General features: G+C 33.5%; 1 protein-coding gene across 1 annotated transcript in view; it reads left to right on the forward strand.

Moving 5' to 3' along the window:
• Positions 1-19,547, forward strand: part of Sse (extra spindle pole bodies like 1, separase) — a 207,686-nt gene that overhangs the window by 42,186 nt on the left and 145,953 nt on the right. Inside the window, exon 4 of the mRNA XM_085815136.1 lies at positions 4,482-5,376. Within this exon, the coding sequence (XP_085671262.1) occupies positions 4,482-5,376 (895 nt within the window). The remainder of the gene's footprint in view (positions 1-4,481; positions 5,377-19,547) is intronic.

Here is a 19,547-nt window from a genome sequence, read left to right on the forward strand (position 1 = left end):
TAACATGAATTTATACTATAATTCTATAATATGAATTAGAAAGTGATTAATGCCATTTGGATTCTTTTGAAATGACATTTCTTTGCAGGATGAAAATCTTCTGGAAAATTCCAATTTTCCATATTTTAATGTCGGCCACTATGCATTTATGATTAAATGCAAACGTAACTAAAATCCATTTTTAGTTCAGTTTCTAATTGAAAATAATGAATTATAGAAATTAATACTTCTAAATAAACTTCAATAATCATGAATTTATACTATAATTCTATATGAATTAAAAAGTGATTAATGCCATTTGGATTCTTTTGAAATGACAATTCTTTGCAGGATGAAAATCTTCTGGAAAATTCCAATTTTCCATATTTTAATGTCAGCCACTATGCATTTATGATTAAATGCAAACGTAACTAAAATCCATTTTTTGTTCAGTTCCTAATTGAAAATAATGAATTATAGAAATTAATACCTCTAAATAAACTTCAGTAATCATATAGTATGTGATTTACAGTTTTTATTTATTTATCATTTCTTTTTGTGGTCATTTTATCACACTTTTTAATATGAAAAAGTTGCTGACATTTTTTTATTTTATGAAGCTATTGTTACTGAATTATGGAACTACTGAAATTTATATTAGCCAAAGTGAAGAATAAGAGGCCGGCCAAATTTCGCGATTTCTGTGTTAGATAACGATTTTAATCTAGAAAATCTACTTTTTCATCACTTCTTTATAATTTTACTTTGGAATCTATTATTATTGTTGTCATCATCAACAGCAAACAGCAACAGTTTATATTACGGGATATTAGAACAAGCTACGTATCCTAATTTGTACAATGTTTAATGTGCTTAATGCTGAGTTTGTGCAATAATCCACCCCCCTTTTTTAAAATGAAAACAGATTGTTGTGTACATGGGGTAACAGTAATGTATCATACAATATATAATGTTTAAGGTATGCAGTGCGAGGCTACAATTTTCTGATATTTTAAACAAAAACAAATCAATTTGTACATTAGGAGAAAAGCAATAATTCATGTAATATATGCAATGTTTAATGTGCACGATGTCAAGTTGGTGAAATTGTCTGATGTTTTCTTAAAGTAAAAACAGATCGCTGTATACAGGGGAAATATGGTAGTAATATATTGTGCATTATGCATAATGTTCAATGTATTATTTTTGTGTTTTTAATTTGCATTCTTGCATTATAAAAAATTGCACTTTTAAACATTGTTTTTGTATTTTAAATTGTATATTTAATTGTTCTCCTTTATTATGTTGATAATATTTGCCAAGTTATAATAAATATTGATGGTTCGGCAATGCTTTTGAAAAAAAATTACCAACTCATCCCTTGTAAATAAATTTAAATTTAGTGGAATTGAAAAAATTTAGTAGTTATATTATTTAAAGAATCATTTTCATTTATGTGTTGTTATTTATTTCTACGAGGGTTGGAACTTTAATAGTGGCAACTATTTATTTACAAGGAATACAAAAGTGATTCATGTCACCATGTTTTACAGTTCTTCAATATAGTCGCCAGCATTTTGTGCAACCCGTTTCCAATGATGTGTCAGAATACCTGTAGTCACAGAATACCTGTAGCAGCGCCTGTTTTGTTGATAGTTTGAATGGACCGGTCTACTGCCGCAAGAATCTATGGAACAGTTTGGAAGCGAGTGCCACGAAGTGGTTCCTTCATTTAGGAATTAAGGCATAGTCACAAGGGCTTAGATCTGGGGAGTATAGTGGATGGTAAAGCATTTCCCAGCCCCATCGCTTGAACAAATGAGTCACAGCTTGCGCTGCATGCGGCCGAGCATTGTCGTGCAAAATGAGAGGAGCGTTCTGCAGAAAGTGTCGCCGTTTTTTTCTCAAAGCTGGTCGGAGATCGTGCTCCAAAAATGAGCAGTAATACTGCGCAGTGATGGTCTGCTGTGGGGGAACGGTATGCGTTAGGATGACACCATCACAGTCGTACACAAGAATCACCATAACTTTCACATTGCTGGGGTTCTGACGAAATTTCGAACGTCGTGGTGACTTGTGATGACGCCATCCGTTTGATTGGCGCTTCAGTTCTGGCTGGTACGATCGGGCCCAAGTCTCATCCAGCTTATTGATACGGCGTAAAAAAGCATCTCCTTCACGCTCATAGCGCTCAGGTGGGTTCGGGCAGCATTGTATCATAGCCATTTCCGTCAATTGATGTGGAACCCATCGTGAAGCCATACCTGCCAACCTCTAAAGATAAAAATTCAGAAGATTTCTCCCCCAAATTCAGAAGATTTCTCCAAAATTCAGAAGAACACGAAGAATTAATATCATACTTTGATGTTAAAAAAATAACAATTTATACAAATAGAAAAAAGAAAATTATACTTACATTAGTAAATCTCAATTAAGTAGTAACTAAAAAATTTATTAGGAAACATAAAACAAGAACTTAATGTTACACAAAAATATTATTGCAATGAATTTAGAGTGCATTTTTTGGCTTTAGCCAAAAATTCTTTGGAAAATTTCCTGTCATAACAATTAGTTTCCTCATAACATTTAGCAATTAAAATGTTTTCTAGAGTTTTTGGTGAAATTGAAGAATGAAACATAGTTTTGTTTTTCTTCACAGCACTGAAGACTCTCTCGCACTCAGCATTACTGTGTGGAATTACGAGAATAGCACATAAAACTCTTGCTAGTCTATCATATTTTGGTGTTCCATCAGCTCTTTTATTTTTTTCAAGGTACCAACGAGGACATCAAGTCTATCTTCTCCAGAACTGGCAAAGTCTTCAAACTGTGCAGCAGAAAATTGGTTCTGTAGTTCATCTAAAGCATCATTATGGCACCAAATGAAATGCAGTTTGATATTGGGATGTTAAGTTGTTTCAACTCATTAATTACCATGGAGGCAATATTTTCCCCCGTAGCGTTTCCATTTAACAATGGAAGATGCAAAAGACGAGTTTTCATTTCATTAGAAACATCACAGAAATATGTGACAACGATGGGGTAAAGCTTCCAATCGCTGTCGTTGCTGCCATCGATAGACACCGAAAATGCTGAATTCTGGAGTGCAGCTATCGTTTTACTTTGTGCATCGCAAGCAATTTCGTTCACAATAGAAGATGTTTTCGTGCGAGCACAAGCATATTTCTGAGCAATCTTGGAGTCAGAAACAGAATGCGACAATCCACGCTCGCTGAGTCCGAGCTGAGTAATTCCCTTGCTGCTGAAGCGAACGCGGAAAAAATAATCTGGTGTTCACAAAGAAAATAGTCGGAGAAACAAGTTCAGCGCATTGGATTGGCTGGTTAAGCGGCGAGTTGGGAGAAACCGCAGGTTAATGGATTCGAAGTAGTCGGTAGTTGGCGGTAAAACACGATGCAATTGGTGAAAATCGCTGAATTGGCGAAAAATTCTAGAATTTAGGCAAAAATCACTAAAAACACTTGAAAAAGGAAAAAAATGGATTACGATCGTAAAATCGTAAAAACAAACGCATTTTCGTAAAAATTACGAAAAATTCGTAAAAGTTGGCAGGTATGGTGAAGCAGTTTTTCTCATGGACAGGCGTTCCTTCAGAATGTGCAGCACAGTTGTATGCGCTAATCCTGTTTGTCCGGCCAGCTGACGAATCGTTGGGCGGCGATCACTGTCCATTAGTGCGGCAACAGCTTGCACGTCTGCATCGCTGACACTCGGACGACCTGGCTGCAGCATATCTGCCACGTTTTGGCGTCCTTCATTGAATGCTTTCACCCATCTTGCTATGGTTCTGTAAGGCAATGCAGATTCCCCGCAAGCCTCTTGAAGCCCTTGATGACACTGTCGTGCTGTACGACCTCTGGCACATTCAATTTTTATCCAATATCGTTGTTCTTGTTTTGAAAACATTCTGACAACACTTACTTTAGACCGCAAGCTAATACAAGGATTCGTTCTTAGCGTCACTTCGCATGCGCGTGACATAAGCAGGACGAGTCTTTTTGCTGAGTGGTAAGGTAGGTATGTAGTTTACGTGTGGTATACGCCATATTCTTCGGTTTTGTTGCGTAGCGTTTTTTCAGCTGTGTTGCCACTATTAAAGTTCCAACCCTCGTATATTTAAAAGCAGCATTTCAGTGGGGCCATCTATGAAATAACTAAATAAAGGCTGTAAACATGAATACCTAAATTTCTTATGCATTCTGACTCAATCACATTGTTTCAATTGTAAAACACTGTATAAAATATAATTTCCCGAACGTAGTAGATTGTATGTGGTATTTTTTCTTATTACCTAATAAATAAGGAGAGGAAAATATTTGCTCTCATTATTCAGTTATGTTATCAACAAAACTGGAAAATGTATTTTAAATCTTAATTTAAAAATAACACGTCTTTGTATTTATTTCTTTTGAATTTTATTGCTGTTTATTACTTATCTATGTTAAAGCAACGTTCATGTTGATGATTTTATCACTTTTTAGGATTTGCACCTCCCAGCCTTGTTCTGTGCTGAAAGCTTGAAATCACTTTTCACTGCCTCTGCAGACTGTTATGATGTTAAAAATATGTATGTAAAAGGCATGTATGTGCTTTTCTGGAATAAAGCACTGGAAATGGAGGATAATTTAAAAGACTATGATGTAGGTTTTAAATTACGATGCAAAGCTGTTGAATTCCTCCTTCTCGAGGAAGACTGCTTTAGTGCCATCAAAGACAAAACTTCCCTCATTCTTATGAGATATTGTCATAAAAATGAAAAGAGTGATCCTGCTGAAATTACAAAATTTTTACAAAGTATATGGTCAAAAATTTGCAATAGAAAGTCTGATTCTGAACACCAATTAAAACTCTGTAAAGTTATTTATTCTTGGTTAGAGGCTTTACTGAAGTATTCCAAAATATCATTTTGTTTTTCTCAAAACTTTTTGCTTTGGTTTTCAGAGATACCTAAATTGAATCAAGATAAAAATGAAAAAGTGAAATTTCTGAAAACTTGCACTGAAATTTCTAAAATGAGTATTCACCTCTTTTTGTTAAAAGAAAATACTCCAATATCCAGTCAAATACTTTTTGTCTGTGAAAAACTGCTGAAATTATGCAACGATGGTGATTATGAAAATGAACTGTTAGATCATACACTTTATTTATTTTATCTCACTTTTCTAAAAGGTTTATCCAATTTAAAACCAACTGATGACTTTTGCTTATCTTTTTCCAAAGCCAATATAACTTTTTGCTCTGTGTTAGTGCGGCATTATTTCACAGTTTCATCAGATACTCAGATGAAGAAATTTACTCCATTTGATTTGGCTTATGAAATTAATCTGTTGCATTGTTTCATTTCATTCATATTGTTTCTTCTTGGAACCAATCAAGGTATGTATTTTACAGTATTTGTCTGATTCATATTGCTTTTGTAATAATATTCATTTATAGATATTGATCAAATATATCCAGTATAATAAAAATAATAGGATTATCATGATGGCGCTTATGTACAGTAAGACCCTGATTAATGCTGGTCCATTTAGCATTGTTTCAGTTTAACATATTTTTATTGCAATAATAGGATTCCCTGAAAATTGCACACAGCATTGGGCTTCCCCAAAATAGAAATTAATTTAGCTACATTACTTCTTCTGCAGTGCTACACAAACATATTTTTATTATTTCAAACATTTGTTGTTGTTATCATAAGTTTAAATTAATGTAACCTAATGATTGAAATAGTGATAAATATTATAATTTTTAGTTTTTAATATGGGTGATAATAAAAAACACTAAAATAAAGTAAGAAGAAAAAGAATTTCACTAGAAACTAAAATGCAAGTGCTTCGAAGATTAAATAGTGGTGAACGTCAGTGTCAAACTCATGTTGCATTGAACTTGTCAACTTCAACAATAAGGACTATTCTCAAAAATAAAGAAAAAATAGTATTATCAGCAACTACAATTACAAAAAACCATTCTAAAAAATAAAGAAAAAACAGTATTATCAGCAACTACAATTACAAAAACCTTCAATTAGAATAATGCATTCTAGAAATTATATGACAGAGGAAATGGGAAAACAACTTTCTGTATGGATTGACAATGAAATTGAACACAATATGCCATTAAACCAATTTTTTTTTCCACTATAATGGAATTCCAAATTATAATTTCAAGCTGATTGTACTACTGAAATAGTTGCTTCTTTTTATTTATTTTGGTACTTACTATTATCCCGTTGATCATTAAAGTTATCTGCTGTTAAACTATGGAAATTGGTGGAGGTCTTGACAATCGGTGGATCGTTTCTGCAGAATTCTGAAGGAAAACAACCAGTATTCAACTTGCTATGTTTTTGTACCTCATTACATTACTAGAACATGTAAAAAGGTTTTTGCCAATTTCCACTATTTTGTTATTATGCCTTCCGATTTTACTGGAAGATCTGTTTAAAATGCCATGAGTACATACTTCTTGCTGGTAATTGTTCCAATATATTACTGTTTTGTCAGCAATATTCAGCTGGTTATAACGTAGTTTACACTTTTTTGATGGTAAGATCCCATAACTTTGAAAATAATCCACTGCTTGCTGTTCCGTAGAAGGCTAGTCTGAAATTTTAACCATTTTCTTTTTAAATAGAAGGAAAAATTGCACAATGATAGTTACTTTATATCTTTGTTTATAAAAAAATCGGGGGGAAGTGGCTTATCAAGAATAAATCAGGGTTATATCAAGCCAAAGCGCATATGTTATGAATGCTGCTACATCACACCTGTCTAGAACTTGCAATAAATTGCTCTGCTTGGTGACAGTTTCAGGGTTGACAGGACAATACACAAGTACCTTTATTTCTTATATCCATTTATGCACCACTAATGTAGCACTGTCATACTAACTATTAAGCTCCGCCTCAATTTTGATGGAGAACATTACAAGTGGTAACCCTAAAATATCTGTTAAAAATGTAAAGGTAAATTTTGTAAAGAGACGTATTTATGGGGAAATGGTGTATATAAGTGTGGTATTTGTAGCATCTAATTTCGAGAGTATCAGTACTCTTATACCTGACAACCTCTGTGAATGAGAGTGGAGTAGAATGTAAAGTAACTGCGTAAATAGCGCATCGCTGCTGTCTTATGAGTTAGTTAGATATAAATGTTTGTGCCGTGAACTAGTCTGTTTTGGTTGCATCATGCACTTCACTGAACCCACACCGCTAGATACAACAAATTGGCGACGAGGCTGTGTGAGAAGGATACGTTCCCGATTCGGCGCACTCGGTTACATGCGTAAGTAGTAGCAAAACCGAAACTTGGATTTAGGGAATTCCCCCAAAACTGCAAAAAGGTAGGAAAGTTATTTGATTTTTATTTTGAAAGGATGGAGAAGTTAATTGAAGAATTAATAAAGCAAAATGAAGCTTTAATGGTCGCGCTACAAGAGAAATTGGAACATAAACAAGACAAAATTTCTGTTTCTTTTGATAAGTTCGATGAAACGGTAGAAAATTTTGATTCGTTCATAGAACAATTTGAGGCTTTTTTAGGAAATTCAAAATGTTCTAGAGGCAAAACGTGGGAAAGTTCTGATCTCAAGCTTGAATGCGAAATTGTATAATTTGTTGAAAAATTTACTCTCTCCAGATATTCCTTCAGATAAAAATTTTACCGAACTAAAAAAGGTTCTTAAGGATAATTTAAATCCTAAAGCTTTAATAATACCTAGTCGGCACATGTTTATTAATAGAAAACAGCATGAGGGGGAATCAATTAGTAGTTATGTCACTGAATTATGCTCGTTAGCGATTCCTTGTGAATGTAAAGAGGATATGCTAAATTCAATGTTAAGGCATGTTTTTGTTAGCGGTCTATGAGATCGTAATATCTTAGATCGATTATTTCAGGAAGATGATATCAATTTAGAGAAAACATTAAAGATAGCCTTGGCGATGGAAAAGGCGGTTAAGGATGCACATGAGACTATAGGAAATTCCGTAGAACTGAAAGTACTTAAAACCAAAAAAGTGAGTCCAAACCGCAGAAACAAAACTTCGTTGCTAAGAATAATAAGGGTAAAAATGAAACTTGTTCGCGTTGCTTAGGAGCAAATCACAGTAAAAGTAACTGTAGATTTGCAACAATTGAATTCCGCTTTTGTAAAAAAATTGGACATATCGAAAAGGCGTGTTATTTGTCTAGGAAAAACCGACAGGTTAAACAAAAGAAAGTTGAGGCAAATAATGATTTTGATTCGACAAATGAGGTCCCCATCTATGGATTTAACTCCAGAACGCACATATTTAGAGAGGAAGAGCCGAAAAGACCGCCAATAATGGTTCAAGTTAAAATTGAAAACAAACCAGTTAGCACGGGACTTGACACTGGGGGAACAGTTTCCATAATGTCTATAAAGAAATTTACAAAAATTTCCAATAAAAGGATTCAGCCTACAAATTTAGTTTTTAAAACTTACAGGAGTGATAAGGTGGTACCTTTAGGATATGTTCCTGTTCAAGTTGAATACCAAGGTCAAAAATTAGTTTTTCGGCCGAGAATGGCTGTATAAAATCAATCTCGATTGGAATGCCATCAAAACATTGAAAACTTCTAGTGAATTGAATTAAAAAAAATTGCTTGAGGAGTATAAGGAAATTTTTGACGGTAAATTAGGTGAAATTAACAATCACGAATTAAAACTAAATTTGAAACCTAATACTCAACCAATATTTTGTAGGTCACGACTGGTACCTTTCGCATTAAAAAATAGAGTTGAATCAGAAATTGATCGGCTTGAGAAAGAAGGTATCATTGAGAGGGTTGAGACTTCAGAATGGGCAACACCAGTTGTGCCAATTGTTAAATCTGAGGGTTCCATTAGACTTTGTGCTGATTATTCTGTGACTCTGAATCCTAATTTGGAAGTGGCAGAGCATCCATTGCCAAAACTCGAAGAAATATTTTCATGCCTTAATGGAGGTAAAAATTTCTCGAAACTTGATTTCAGTCATGCTTATCTACAAATGAAGGTGCATCTGGAGAGCCAACGATTATTAACAATAAACACGCATAAGGGGTTGTATATTTGTAAACACTTAATGTATGGATTAAATGCTGCCTCAGCTATTTGGCAGCGCTATGTTGAGGAATTATTTCAGGGGATTGAAGGAATTAAAATTTTTATAGATGTTGCTCGAGTGACAGAACCGGATGATCAGTCTCATTTAAAAGCATTGGAAATATTTTTCAAAAAATGCAAGGAGCATAGCCTAAAATTAAACTTAACTAAAAGTAAATTTTTTCAAAATGAGATTAAATTTTTAGGGCATAAAACTGATGCTGATGGATTGCATAAAACGGATGAAAAGATTTCGGCAATTGCTAATGCCTCTACGCCGAAAGGCGTCCAAGACATCAAAAGCTTTTTGGGATTAGTGAATTTTTATGCCAAATTTTGCCCTAATTTGGCAACTTTGGCACATCCCTTAAATAATTTAACAGAAAAAGATGTTAAATGGAGTTGGTCAAAAAACTACCAAATTTCTTTTGAAAAAAATTAAAAAGGATATTTGTTCAGACAGAGTTTTAATGCATTACAATCCCACATTACCGTTAATGCTAACTACTGATCCATCTCTGATAGGTCTTGGGGCAGTGCTCTCGCATGTTTTGTCTGATGGAACAGAAAGGCCTATAGCATTCGCATCGAGGACCTTGACTAACACGCAGCAGAAATACGCCCAAATCGATAAAGAAGCACTGTCAATTGTTTGGGCTGTCAAAAAGTTTTATCTATATCTAAAGGGAAGATGAGAGAAAATCACTACTACGGATTCTCCGTAGTTTCAACGGAAATTCATGAAAAACTACGAGCTACGAAAAGTATGGAAAAAACTACGGATTTTACAGAAACAAGAGCAGGAGAACCAGTACGCAAAACGGAACCGACTAATTCATCCGATGATTGGCTGAATACTCGTGTTATCATATATCACGTGTTGAGTGCGTTCCTAGTTTTGAAGAATTAGCCAATCGTAGATCAGTAACTCCAACCGTTAACGACTTATCAATAGTTCCACCCAATTGTCTGTCTCCCAGGTTCCTCGCTGATGCGTGTTTAGGCTGCATTCAGCTGCATTGTGTAGTTTACGGCGAGAGCTTAGCATGTGTCTTGTGAACTGTAAATCATGTGAAAGATTTTTAATCATAATGCTGCCTCGAACGAAGAAGCCAAAATTATCAAAGCAGAAGTTTAAAGATTCATATTCTTCAGAATTTCCATGCATTAAAGCGTCCGAAATTTCTGTGAATCATGCACACTGCAGTGTATGCAACAAAGACTTCTCAGTTGCTCATGGTGGAAAAGATGACTGTAAACGGCATGTGTTTTCTCAAAAGCATATAGAACTTGGCACCGTAAAATCTAAAGAAATAACAAATTTCTTAATAAAAGATGATGAAACAGATCCTATAAAAGCCGAATGCTATTTTGTTCGTTTTTTAATTGAACATAATCTACCGCTTTCTGTTTCGGATCATTCCAAAGAGCTTTTCAAAGCAATGTTTCCGGATTCTGCCATAGCAAAAAAATTTAGCTGCGGTCATACCAAAACTGCTGCTATTGTGAAAATGCTTGCAGAAAATACTGTTGCTGATATTATAAAATCAGTGTGCAGTACATCATTTTCTCTAAGTACTGATGGAAGTAATGATAACAATGATAACAAACTGTACCCATTGGTTATAACATACTACAGTAAAGAAAAGGGAGTGATAATTACTTCATTGATTTCTATTTTAGAATGCACGAATAATACAGGAGAAGGTATTTTTAATTGTATAAATGAAAACTTTAAAAACAAAGGTTTAGAATGGAAAAATTGCTTATCATTTTCTTCAGATAATGCTAGTAATATGATTGGAAAGTTTAAAGGTGTAGCATCATTTATCAAAATGCATCAACCAAGTATAATCACCCGAGGTTGTCCGTGCCACCTCTTGCATATAGCTGCAAAAAAAGCTACTGAAAAATTAATTGGCTCAGAAATTGAAATGTTGATAATAGATATATATTTTTACTTGGAGAAAAGTTCGAAACGGAAGCATAGCTTCAAAGTTGCTCAACAAATTTTGGGACAGAATGCAAAATCTCATAAAATTTTGAAATATTGCAGTATGAGATGGTTGTCTCTTTTAGAATCTATAACAAGGATTTTGGAACAGTGGGATGCTGTGATAAATTTTTTTGGAGATAAACCAGATAACAGTGAGAATGAAGGAAAGAGATTGCAAAACATTAAAAAAATTTTACAGTCACCGACCACCAAATTGTACTTGTTATTTTTGAAAAATACTTTGCCTTTGTTTATAACAGTAAATATTAATTTGCAACAACAAGCTCCTTATATACATAAATTGAGAAGAGAACTTTTTGAACTTTTAATGAATTTATTTGTTAGATTCGTAAAACCATCAGTAATTTCTAAAGAAAATGAAGATGTTACTCTAACGTCTATTCCATTTCAGAAGTATAGTAAACAAAAAGAAAATGAAAATTTAGTGATTGGTGCGGAAACAAGACTATATTTAAAAAATGCCAAGTTGAATGAAAGTGAAGTGAAATCATTTTTCAATTCTGTGCGAGCTTTTTTTGTAACTGCATGTTCATATATAATTGATAAATTTCCACTGAGTGATCCATTTCTAAAACATGCTGAAGTTGCTGACATCAACTTGAGAACTGAAGTCTCATTTTCATCTGTTCTTTACTTGATGAATACTTTTCCATCCATTATTGATGAAAAATGTCTTAATCAAGTAGAAATTGAATTTTCCATGTATCAAGTAGATGATTTGAAAGAAATTGTAGATTTGCTTATTGATATAGCATGGGGAGAAATTGCCAAATTAAAAAATATGAATGGGTGTATTAAATACAAAGTATTGCCTTCTGTAATGCTTGCTGTCTTAATAATACCTCATTCAAATGCAGCTTGCGAAAGAATTTTTTCTATTGTTAAAAAAAAATCAGACGGAATTTTGACCAAATTTAGGTCTTAAAACTCTTGAAGCAGTTTTGATTGAAAAAATAAATATGCAGGCAAATGAAGAACTGTGTTATAAAAAAACATTCTCAAAATCAGAACTTAAGCTTGCTAAGCATGCTACATATAAATCTTTGCATTCATAAATTATGCGTATTTTGTTTAATACTTATATGTATCATTCTTGGTTATTTAAATTTTATTTCCCTGTAGAAATCATATCCAGAATAAAGATATGATTTATAGCTTCTGATTTTTTCTATGATTAGTAGTGATTTGAAGTACTTTTTATTAGTGAATGCTTGAGGAGTTAAAAGAAAATTTCTAATTAAATGTGCATATAATTTACAAGGTATATTTTTAATTATTCAGTTTTATATGTATATGGATTTTAAATGTAATAAAATTGATTACAATTAATTATTAATTTAAAATTAATGAATGGTTAATTACAACATACGCTATGCGCACATTTTATTGTAAAATTGTAAATTTTATTGTAAAAATGTCGTTCGCGCGTTGACTACTGACAAGGTTTGCTGAAGGTTGGAGTCTATGTTTTCTCTGGTGACAGATCATAAACCTTTAGTGGCTATTTTCAAATCGAAAAGAGGACTTCCTATCCTCACAGCCATCCGACTTTTACATTATGCACTGATATTGCAGGCATATCAGTTTGATATTGTGTATCGAAATACCAAGGAACACGGTAATGCTGACTGCCTGTCGCACCTGCCTCATAAGTCCGAAGACTTAAGCATTAGGGATGATGTTGAAATATTCCAACTCTCCCAAATTGAAACTCTTCCGGTAACAGCTAGGGAGATAGCTCGGGAAACGCGAGCTGATGAAGAATTAAATCGTCTTTATATGAAATTAAAATCTGGAGAAAGTTTGGAAGGTAGGGAAGCAGAGTACACCTTACAAGATGACTGTATAATGAGTGGTCAGAGGGTAGTTGTTCTGAAAAAACACTGAGTTAAAATTCTCGAAGACTTACACCAAGGACATATAGGAATCGTTAAAATGAAGGCAATCGCCAGATCCTACGTCTTTTGGAAGGGAATTGATCATGATATTGAAGAAGTTTCGAGAAACTGTGTCGATTGTATTAAGTTCAAATCAGATCCAGTAAGGGCAAGAGTCCATCACTGGGAATATCTAAGTGCGCCTTGGGAATGCATTCACATAGATTTTGCAGGCCCTATTTTTGAACAAATGTTCTTGGTTATCATTGATGCACATTCTAAATGGCTAGAAGTGTATACTTTAAAGTCAACAAATTTCTTTCAGACAATTGAATGTTTCAGACAATTGAATGTTTGCTGTTTTGCAAGATACGGACTTGCTTTTAGTAGTAGTGAGTGACAGTAGTCCTTAGTTCACATCGGGGGAATTTGAAACTTTTATAAGGAATAATGGAATTAAACTCAAAACATGTGCTCCATTTAAACCGGCAAGTAACGGGCAAGCAGAGCGGTACGTTTACACAGTTAAACAAGCATTACGTGCAATGCAAGGTTATCCAAGAAATATTAAGCAAACACTTGCCATATTCCTCATGAATTATAGAAAGGCACCGAACATGACAACCTTGTTAAGTCCAGCAATGTTATTCTTAAAAAAGAGAAATTAGAACTCGGATTGATTTAGCTGTTCCAAATCTTAAACGAAGAGTGGAAGAATGCATCAGAAAGAATACTTATGATTTCAAAGACAGAAATTTTGAGATCGGAGAAACGGTTGCCATTTGGGATTATAGATCGGCAAATTCCCAATGGAAAATTGGCAGAGTGACAAATAAGGATGGAGTGCTGCATTATAACCATTGACGTTCAAGGAACTTTAATGCGCCGGCACGTCGATCAGATCGGTGGTAGGGAGCGAGGTTCCGTCTGCACCGGTAATCTATGAACCTCGTATGGCTGCTACTTCAGATGGCAACGTGAAGCCACAGGCTCCGGACAAAGGACATCGAACAAAGAAGTGAAGCTGTGCAAATTTCAGCCGGACTTGAAACATTGTCAGTTCCAAGGAAAACTGAGCCAGTCATTCCAGTGAATCCTGATAAAGAGTTGCAGGAACTCCAGCCTGAACTTAGACGATCTTCGCGCATCCGCAAAGCTCTTCAGAGATTGAATCTCTAAATAAGTGGGGAGGGATGTAGCATCTGATTTTGAGAGTATCAGTACTCTTATACCTGACAACCTCTGTGAACGAGAGTAGAGTAGAATGTAATGTAACTGCGTAAATAGTGCATCGCTGCTGTCTTATGAGTTAGAAATAAATGTTTGTGCCTTGAACTGGTCTGTTTTGGTTGCGTCATGCACTTCACTGAACCCACACCGCTAGACACAACAGTATTTAAGATAAATATGGACAACAGGTAAGTAAGAATCAAATATTGTAACAATTCAGTTTTTTACACTAGGTGCTCAAATGTGCAACCATTTGTAGTGGTACAAGATGCACAACTGTGGTTAACCTTTTAACTGTCATGCCCGAGATTATCTCGGGCACAGCACTGGTGTTCGAAAATGTCACGCCCGAGTATTTCTCGGGGTAATTTTTTTTTTTTTTTGAGTGCATCGTATTGTCATACCCGAATATATATCGGGAGATGTTTATTTTGGCTACATTTGGTTTTTCCAATAAAAAAATTTGACAATTTGTGTACCCAAATCATCAAAATAACTTGACAGTTAAAGGGTTATAAATTAAAAAGGGCAAATTTAGGTATAGGTAGAAGTAAAGGGGGCACCAGTTATTTATTAAAATAGTGAAGCAAGTGTTGCTTCGATCCACTGATTAACTAGATACATCAGCATCCCATAGTTCCAGATGATCTCTAGAGTCTTCTTTTCTTTATCCATTCAACACCGCTGGCCCTGCCACTGCCAGTGGCTTCTGTGGAATCCCATCTTTCAGTTTTTGAGCTCTGTTGGTATCCTAACATATTTTCACATGGATTTACATTTATCATTCTATATATGATATTTTCACCTGGATTTACATTTATCACTCTATACATGATATTGTTACATTATTATCTGGTTCAAAATTTGCTTGATACTTTCATTTATCTTTGAAGTGCTTTGGTTTTACTTTTGTTCCATTGTTAATTCAGATGTTCACCAGTTTATTTTATTTATTTGTAATAACTGTATTTATTTATTTGCAATAAAAATAAAAGTGTTGTATCAAGACCTTCATTTGAAAAGTCTTGATACGACACTGTTTTATTTTTGTTATTTAAATCTTGGCAACTTCATTAAATTTGTTCTTGAGTTAACAGCCTTTATTTTTTGATGAATTGGAAATAATTCTTTGGAAATAATATTGGTAAATTTCTTGCCTTTACTTTTTGGTATCTTGTAGTGTTTGGTTGTGATATTCGAGTTTTGGTTTTCTATTTCAAAAGAGATAGTCTTGTGATCAGAAATGATGAATTCATTATGTACTTGCCAGTTAATAATATTGTTGCTTAAGCAATATGATGATAAAGTTATGTGGGCTCTTTTGATGCTTTAAGTGTTAGAGGAGCAAATGTGCTACTATGGAGGGCAAGGTTTTTAGCAGAAATAAAATCTAGGATTGTTCCTCTGATGTCATTTCTTGGATACACCTCAAGAGATACTGTGAAAGTTGAAATCCCCTGCTGTAATATGGAATTTTGAAAATTTATGAATGATTTCTTCAAGCATATTCAAACTGGTATTTAAATCTTCTTTTGATGAGAAATATACAGAGGTTATTAAAAAGTGCATAATGTATTCAAACATTTAGTGATTTGGTAGTTGTCTTCAGAGGAATCATTTTCAATACATCCATTGAGCAGCTATTCCATTTCCATTCACAGCCCTCTAGATGAAATGTATGATGTTAAGTTCCATATTCATATAGTGATACATAGCATTGAAATGCATGTAGGGAATGACGATTAATACCAGTAGACCACTTTTGTCTACTAATCTTAAAATCAGCAAACTTTATATATGTATTACTTTAGAAGTCAAACAACAAAAATCAGTGTTATATTTTCAAATTTTCACAGGACTAGTTTCGATGGTTTTACCAAACCATCAGCCTCAGCTGCAAAAGTGCAAATGCACGAATAAGATATAGTGATTAAATAAGAAAGACTGGACATGAGTCAAGCTACTGGGGCCATCTGTTGATGAAACCATAACTAAAACATAATTTCTTTAAAGACTGAAGGCAAAGATGGATTGGAATTAGGGTCGTTAACTAGAACAGAAAGAATTTTTTTAAATTGAAATGCCTCTAGAAAATCCAGTTCACCAATAGAAGAATGTTTTTTGAATAATTTTGGCAGCAGAAAAATTGAAAGTGTGATTTTTGGACCAACAATGTTGGGCAACAGAAGACTTCTGTGTTTTCTTTTTTTCTAATATATGCTTCATGTTCCTTAACCCATTGCCGGTTTTCACTTTGATGGCGAAAACAGACCAACATGTCTTGCAAAATTTTCAACTTTTGTCCTCAAAACAGGCTTGCCTCCAAGACTCAGGGTGTCTCAAAACGGTTTTGCCAGCAGCAAAAACATTTCCCCCTATTCGTTTCCGTCTGTTAAGCATTCAAGATGAGAGAGTTGTAAAACTGAAGCGTATTCAAAGCTTAGATCCTTTTCCCCTCGGGTAATTTGGGGCAGGGATGAACCAATAGAGCCTTAAACTTGTGTTCTGTAAGCTTCTTATAACCACATTTATGAATTTTAAAGGAAATTCTGTAGAGATTTTTGTGGAAATTAAAATATATGATTAAAAATGTTTCCTGCGAACTGATTAGGTGTGTAAAGTATTATTGAGTTGGGTCAGAAATAAAATAAAGGCACTTATTTCTGTTACAGCTAAAATTATTATACTTATTACTATTGTTCTATTTAATTTATCAAGTAATATAAACATGTCCCATTTCTTTCATGATTAGTAATATCTGATAGCAATATCGTATCCTCAAAATTTTTGTTATAAGAATGAAATACTTTTTACCAAGTTGGATGTCAATTACGTCAAATTATGTGCATTTTTGTTTTATTTATTGGTTATTAATAACAATGCTTCATCTTAAAATTGTTGTCTTTGTTTCATGTCCAATTGCTTCAAAAGAAATGCACAATATTGTCATTCAGGTTGAATAATTGTTAAAAATTTCACAAATGTCAAATTTATTAATACTACCTTTAAATATTTAAGTTCTAAATTAGAACTTAAGTTTAACTTTCAGAAGAATTCCTGAGGTATTTGTGTATGAAAATTTAGTTAATTATCATAGTTTTAATTCATAAACTTAAAATTTTAATTATAAATTTAATATTCTGTAATGTTATAATTATTCAGTTTAAAGCAAGCCTTTTTGTTACAAAATAAAATGTTATATTATTAAGAACTTTTAATTAGCAAGTAATCTTAATGCCATCATGTAAATATTTCAGTGTCAGTTGCTGTATAAATTTGAATGAAATGATCAAAACGGAATGAAATTATTTTCTAGTTTCTTTCCCTGCTACTATAAGTTAATATACAACTTTAATCTACATTATAAACGATATTTCTATTTGAAAAACTAGTGACAGTAGACTTCTATAAACTAGAGACTATATTTTAATGTTATGGTGTGCGAAAAAAAAATTGACTTAATGTTACATGCAAATTTCTTTCCATCACATTCATGAAATATTAAATTTTGAATGTTCCAGAGAAAGTTAATGTGGAAACATTCTGAGCTTATAATGCAGAGAAGCTTATTGTCCACATCAAGTTTCAGTTCAGGCATATGAAAACTCTTCAATACGTAAATAAATAGTGGAAAAAATACAAATTCACGTAGATTATATGTAAAGTAACATTGATTGATCGATGTGTATTTTTTGTATTGGGGGGGGGAAGAAAACTGCAGTTTTTACACTATTAGGAGTCGTACATTAATTTCACCAAAAACTCTAGAAAACATTTTAATTGCTAAATGTTATGAGGAAACTAATTGTTATGATAGGAAATTTTCCAAAGAATTTTTGGCTAAAGCCAAAAAATACACTCTAAATTCATTGCAAAAATTTTTTTGTGTAACATTAAGTTCTTGTTTTATGTTTCCTAATAAATTTTTTAGTTACTACTTAATTGAGATTTACTAATGTAAGTACAATTTTCTTTTTTTCTATTTGTATAAATTGTTATTTTTTTAATATCAAAGCATGATATTAATTCTTCGTGTTCTTCTTTTGGAGAAATCTTCTGAATTTTTATCTTTAGAGGTTGGCAGGTATGCCAATGTATATATATGCAAATAGTCTTGCAAAACAAACCTCCCTTTTTTTCTGCAAATTTTCTGACTACACAGTTTTTGACAGACATGTGGCCTGCCAATCTTTGTGAATTTATTGATGTGGCCCTCAGGCGTGAAAGATTGAAGACCCCCTCTGTTAGTGCATCATTTCCATACATGCATTCCATTGCAAAATCTATGTTCTTCTGTATACTGATATCTTACTGTATACGCTCATGTAATGTCCACACTTTTTTACTAAAATTACATCTCTAAAATGCAGGTACAGACATTACAGAGGTCGTTCAAATGTCACACGTTTTCTTGTAAATAATTTCGGGTGTAAATTTCACTTCAAACAGTCAAGTTAAGTTCTAAGTGGAAAAAAAAATGGCATAAGTAATAAAAGTATCAAATTTAAAGTTCTTTAAAAGCTACCTAAAATTTACAAACTTGCTTTTTCCCATTCACATATATATATTATTACTTACCCCATTTACGTTATCAACTCTCGGTGCATGTTAATTCACACAGGAGCACAATATAGAGGCACAAATTAACCAACACTTGCAATTCTAATATTTACTTTTACACAAATTAAATAAACATTGGTTTTTTTAATATCCTGCACAAATTTTTTTTAAAAAAATCTGTTCTGACGTACTGTATGAAAATCTATTTCACTTTATCATTTGGCGCAACCAGCCTTCACTTGCCTTGAATTGCGATGTAGGAAAGTCTTCTTTTCATGCCACGGCCAAGTGCTCTTATTCGGTACATTTTCCATGTTACTGCGTACCCCTGAGCATACGAGCATATGCAACTACTTTTATTTGTAAGTTCGGAAGCTTACATTTCGAACCACGAAATGCACATTGTGTTTTGTTCTTTGCTGCCAGTTGATCACTCTGTTTGCTCCAATTATGCACACACTTTTCGTTCACCTAATATACTCTTGCTGCTGCTCTTTTTCCATTTTCCTGCGCAAATTCTACAACTTTCAGTTTAAAAACTGCTGTATTATCCCATTTCAAGCACGCTACTTGCTAAATACCACAAATTCCAAATGATACTATGAATGAAAAGAGAAAGCTTGAAATATGAGAATGCTCCAAGGAGGAAGGAGGGGAAAGTAATTTCATTACAAAACAGTATTTCTTGAAAGCCAGTGTGTGAGAAACCTGTTTGGACTGCCATCATTTATTATCGCGTTTGGCGAGTGGATTGC

The sequence above is a fragment of the Stegodyphus dumicola genome, chromosome 4, assembly GCF_044657685.1.
Source record: "Stegodyphus dumicola isolate Sdum_Otavi_A_Nest chromosome 4, ASM4465768v1".
Taxonomy (NCBI): domain Eukaryota; kingdom Metazoa; phylum Arthropoda; class Arachnida; order Araneae; family Eresidae; genus Stegodyphus; species Stegodyphus dumicola.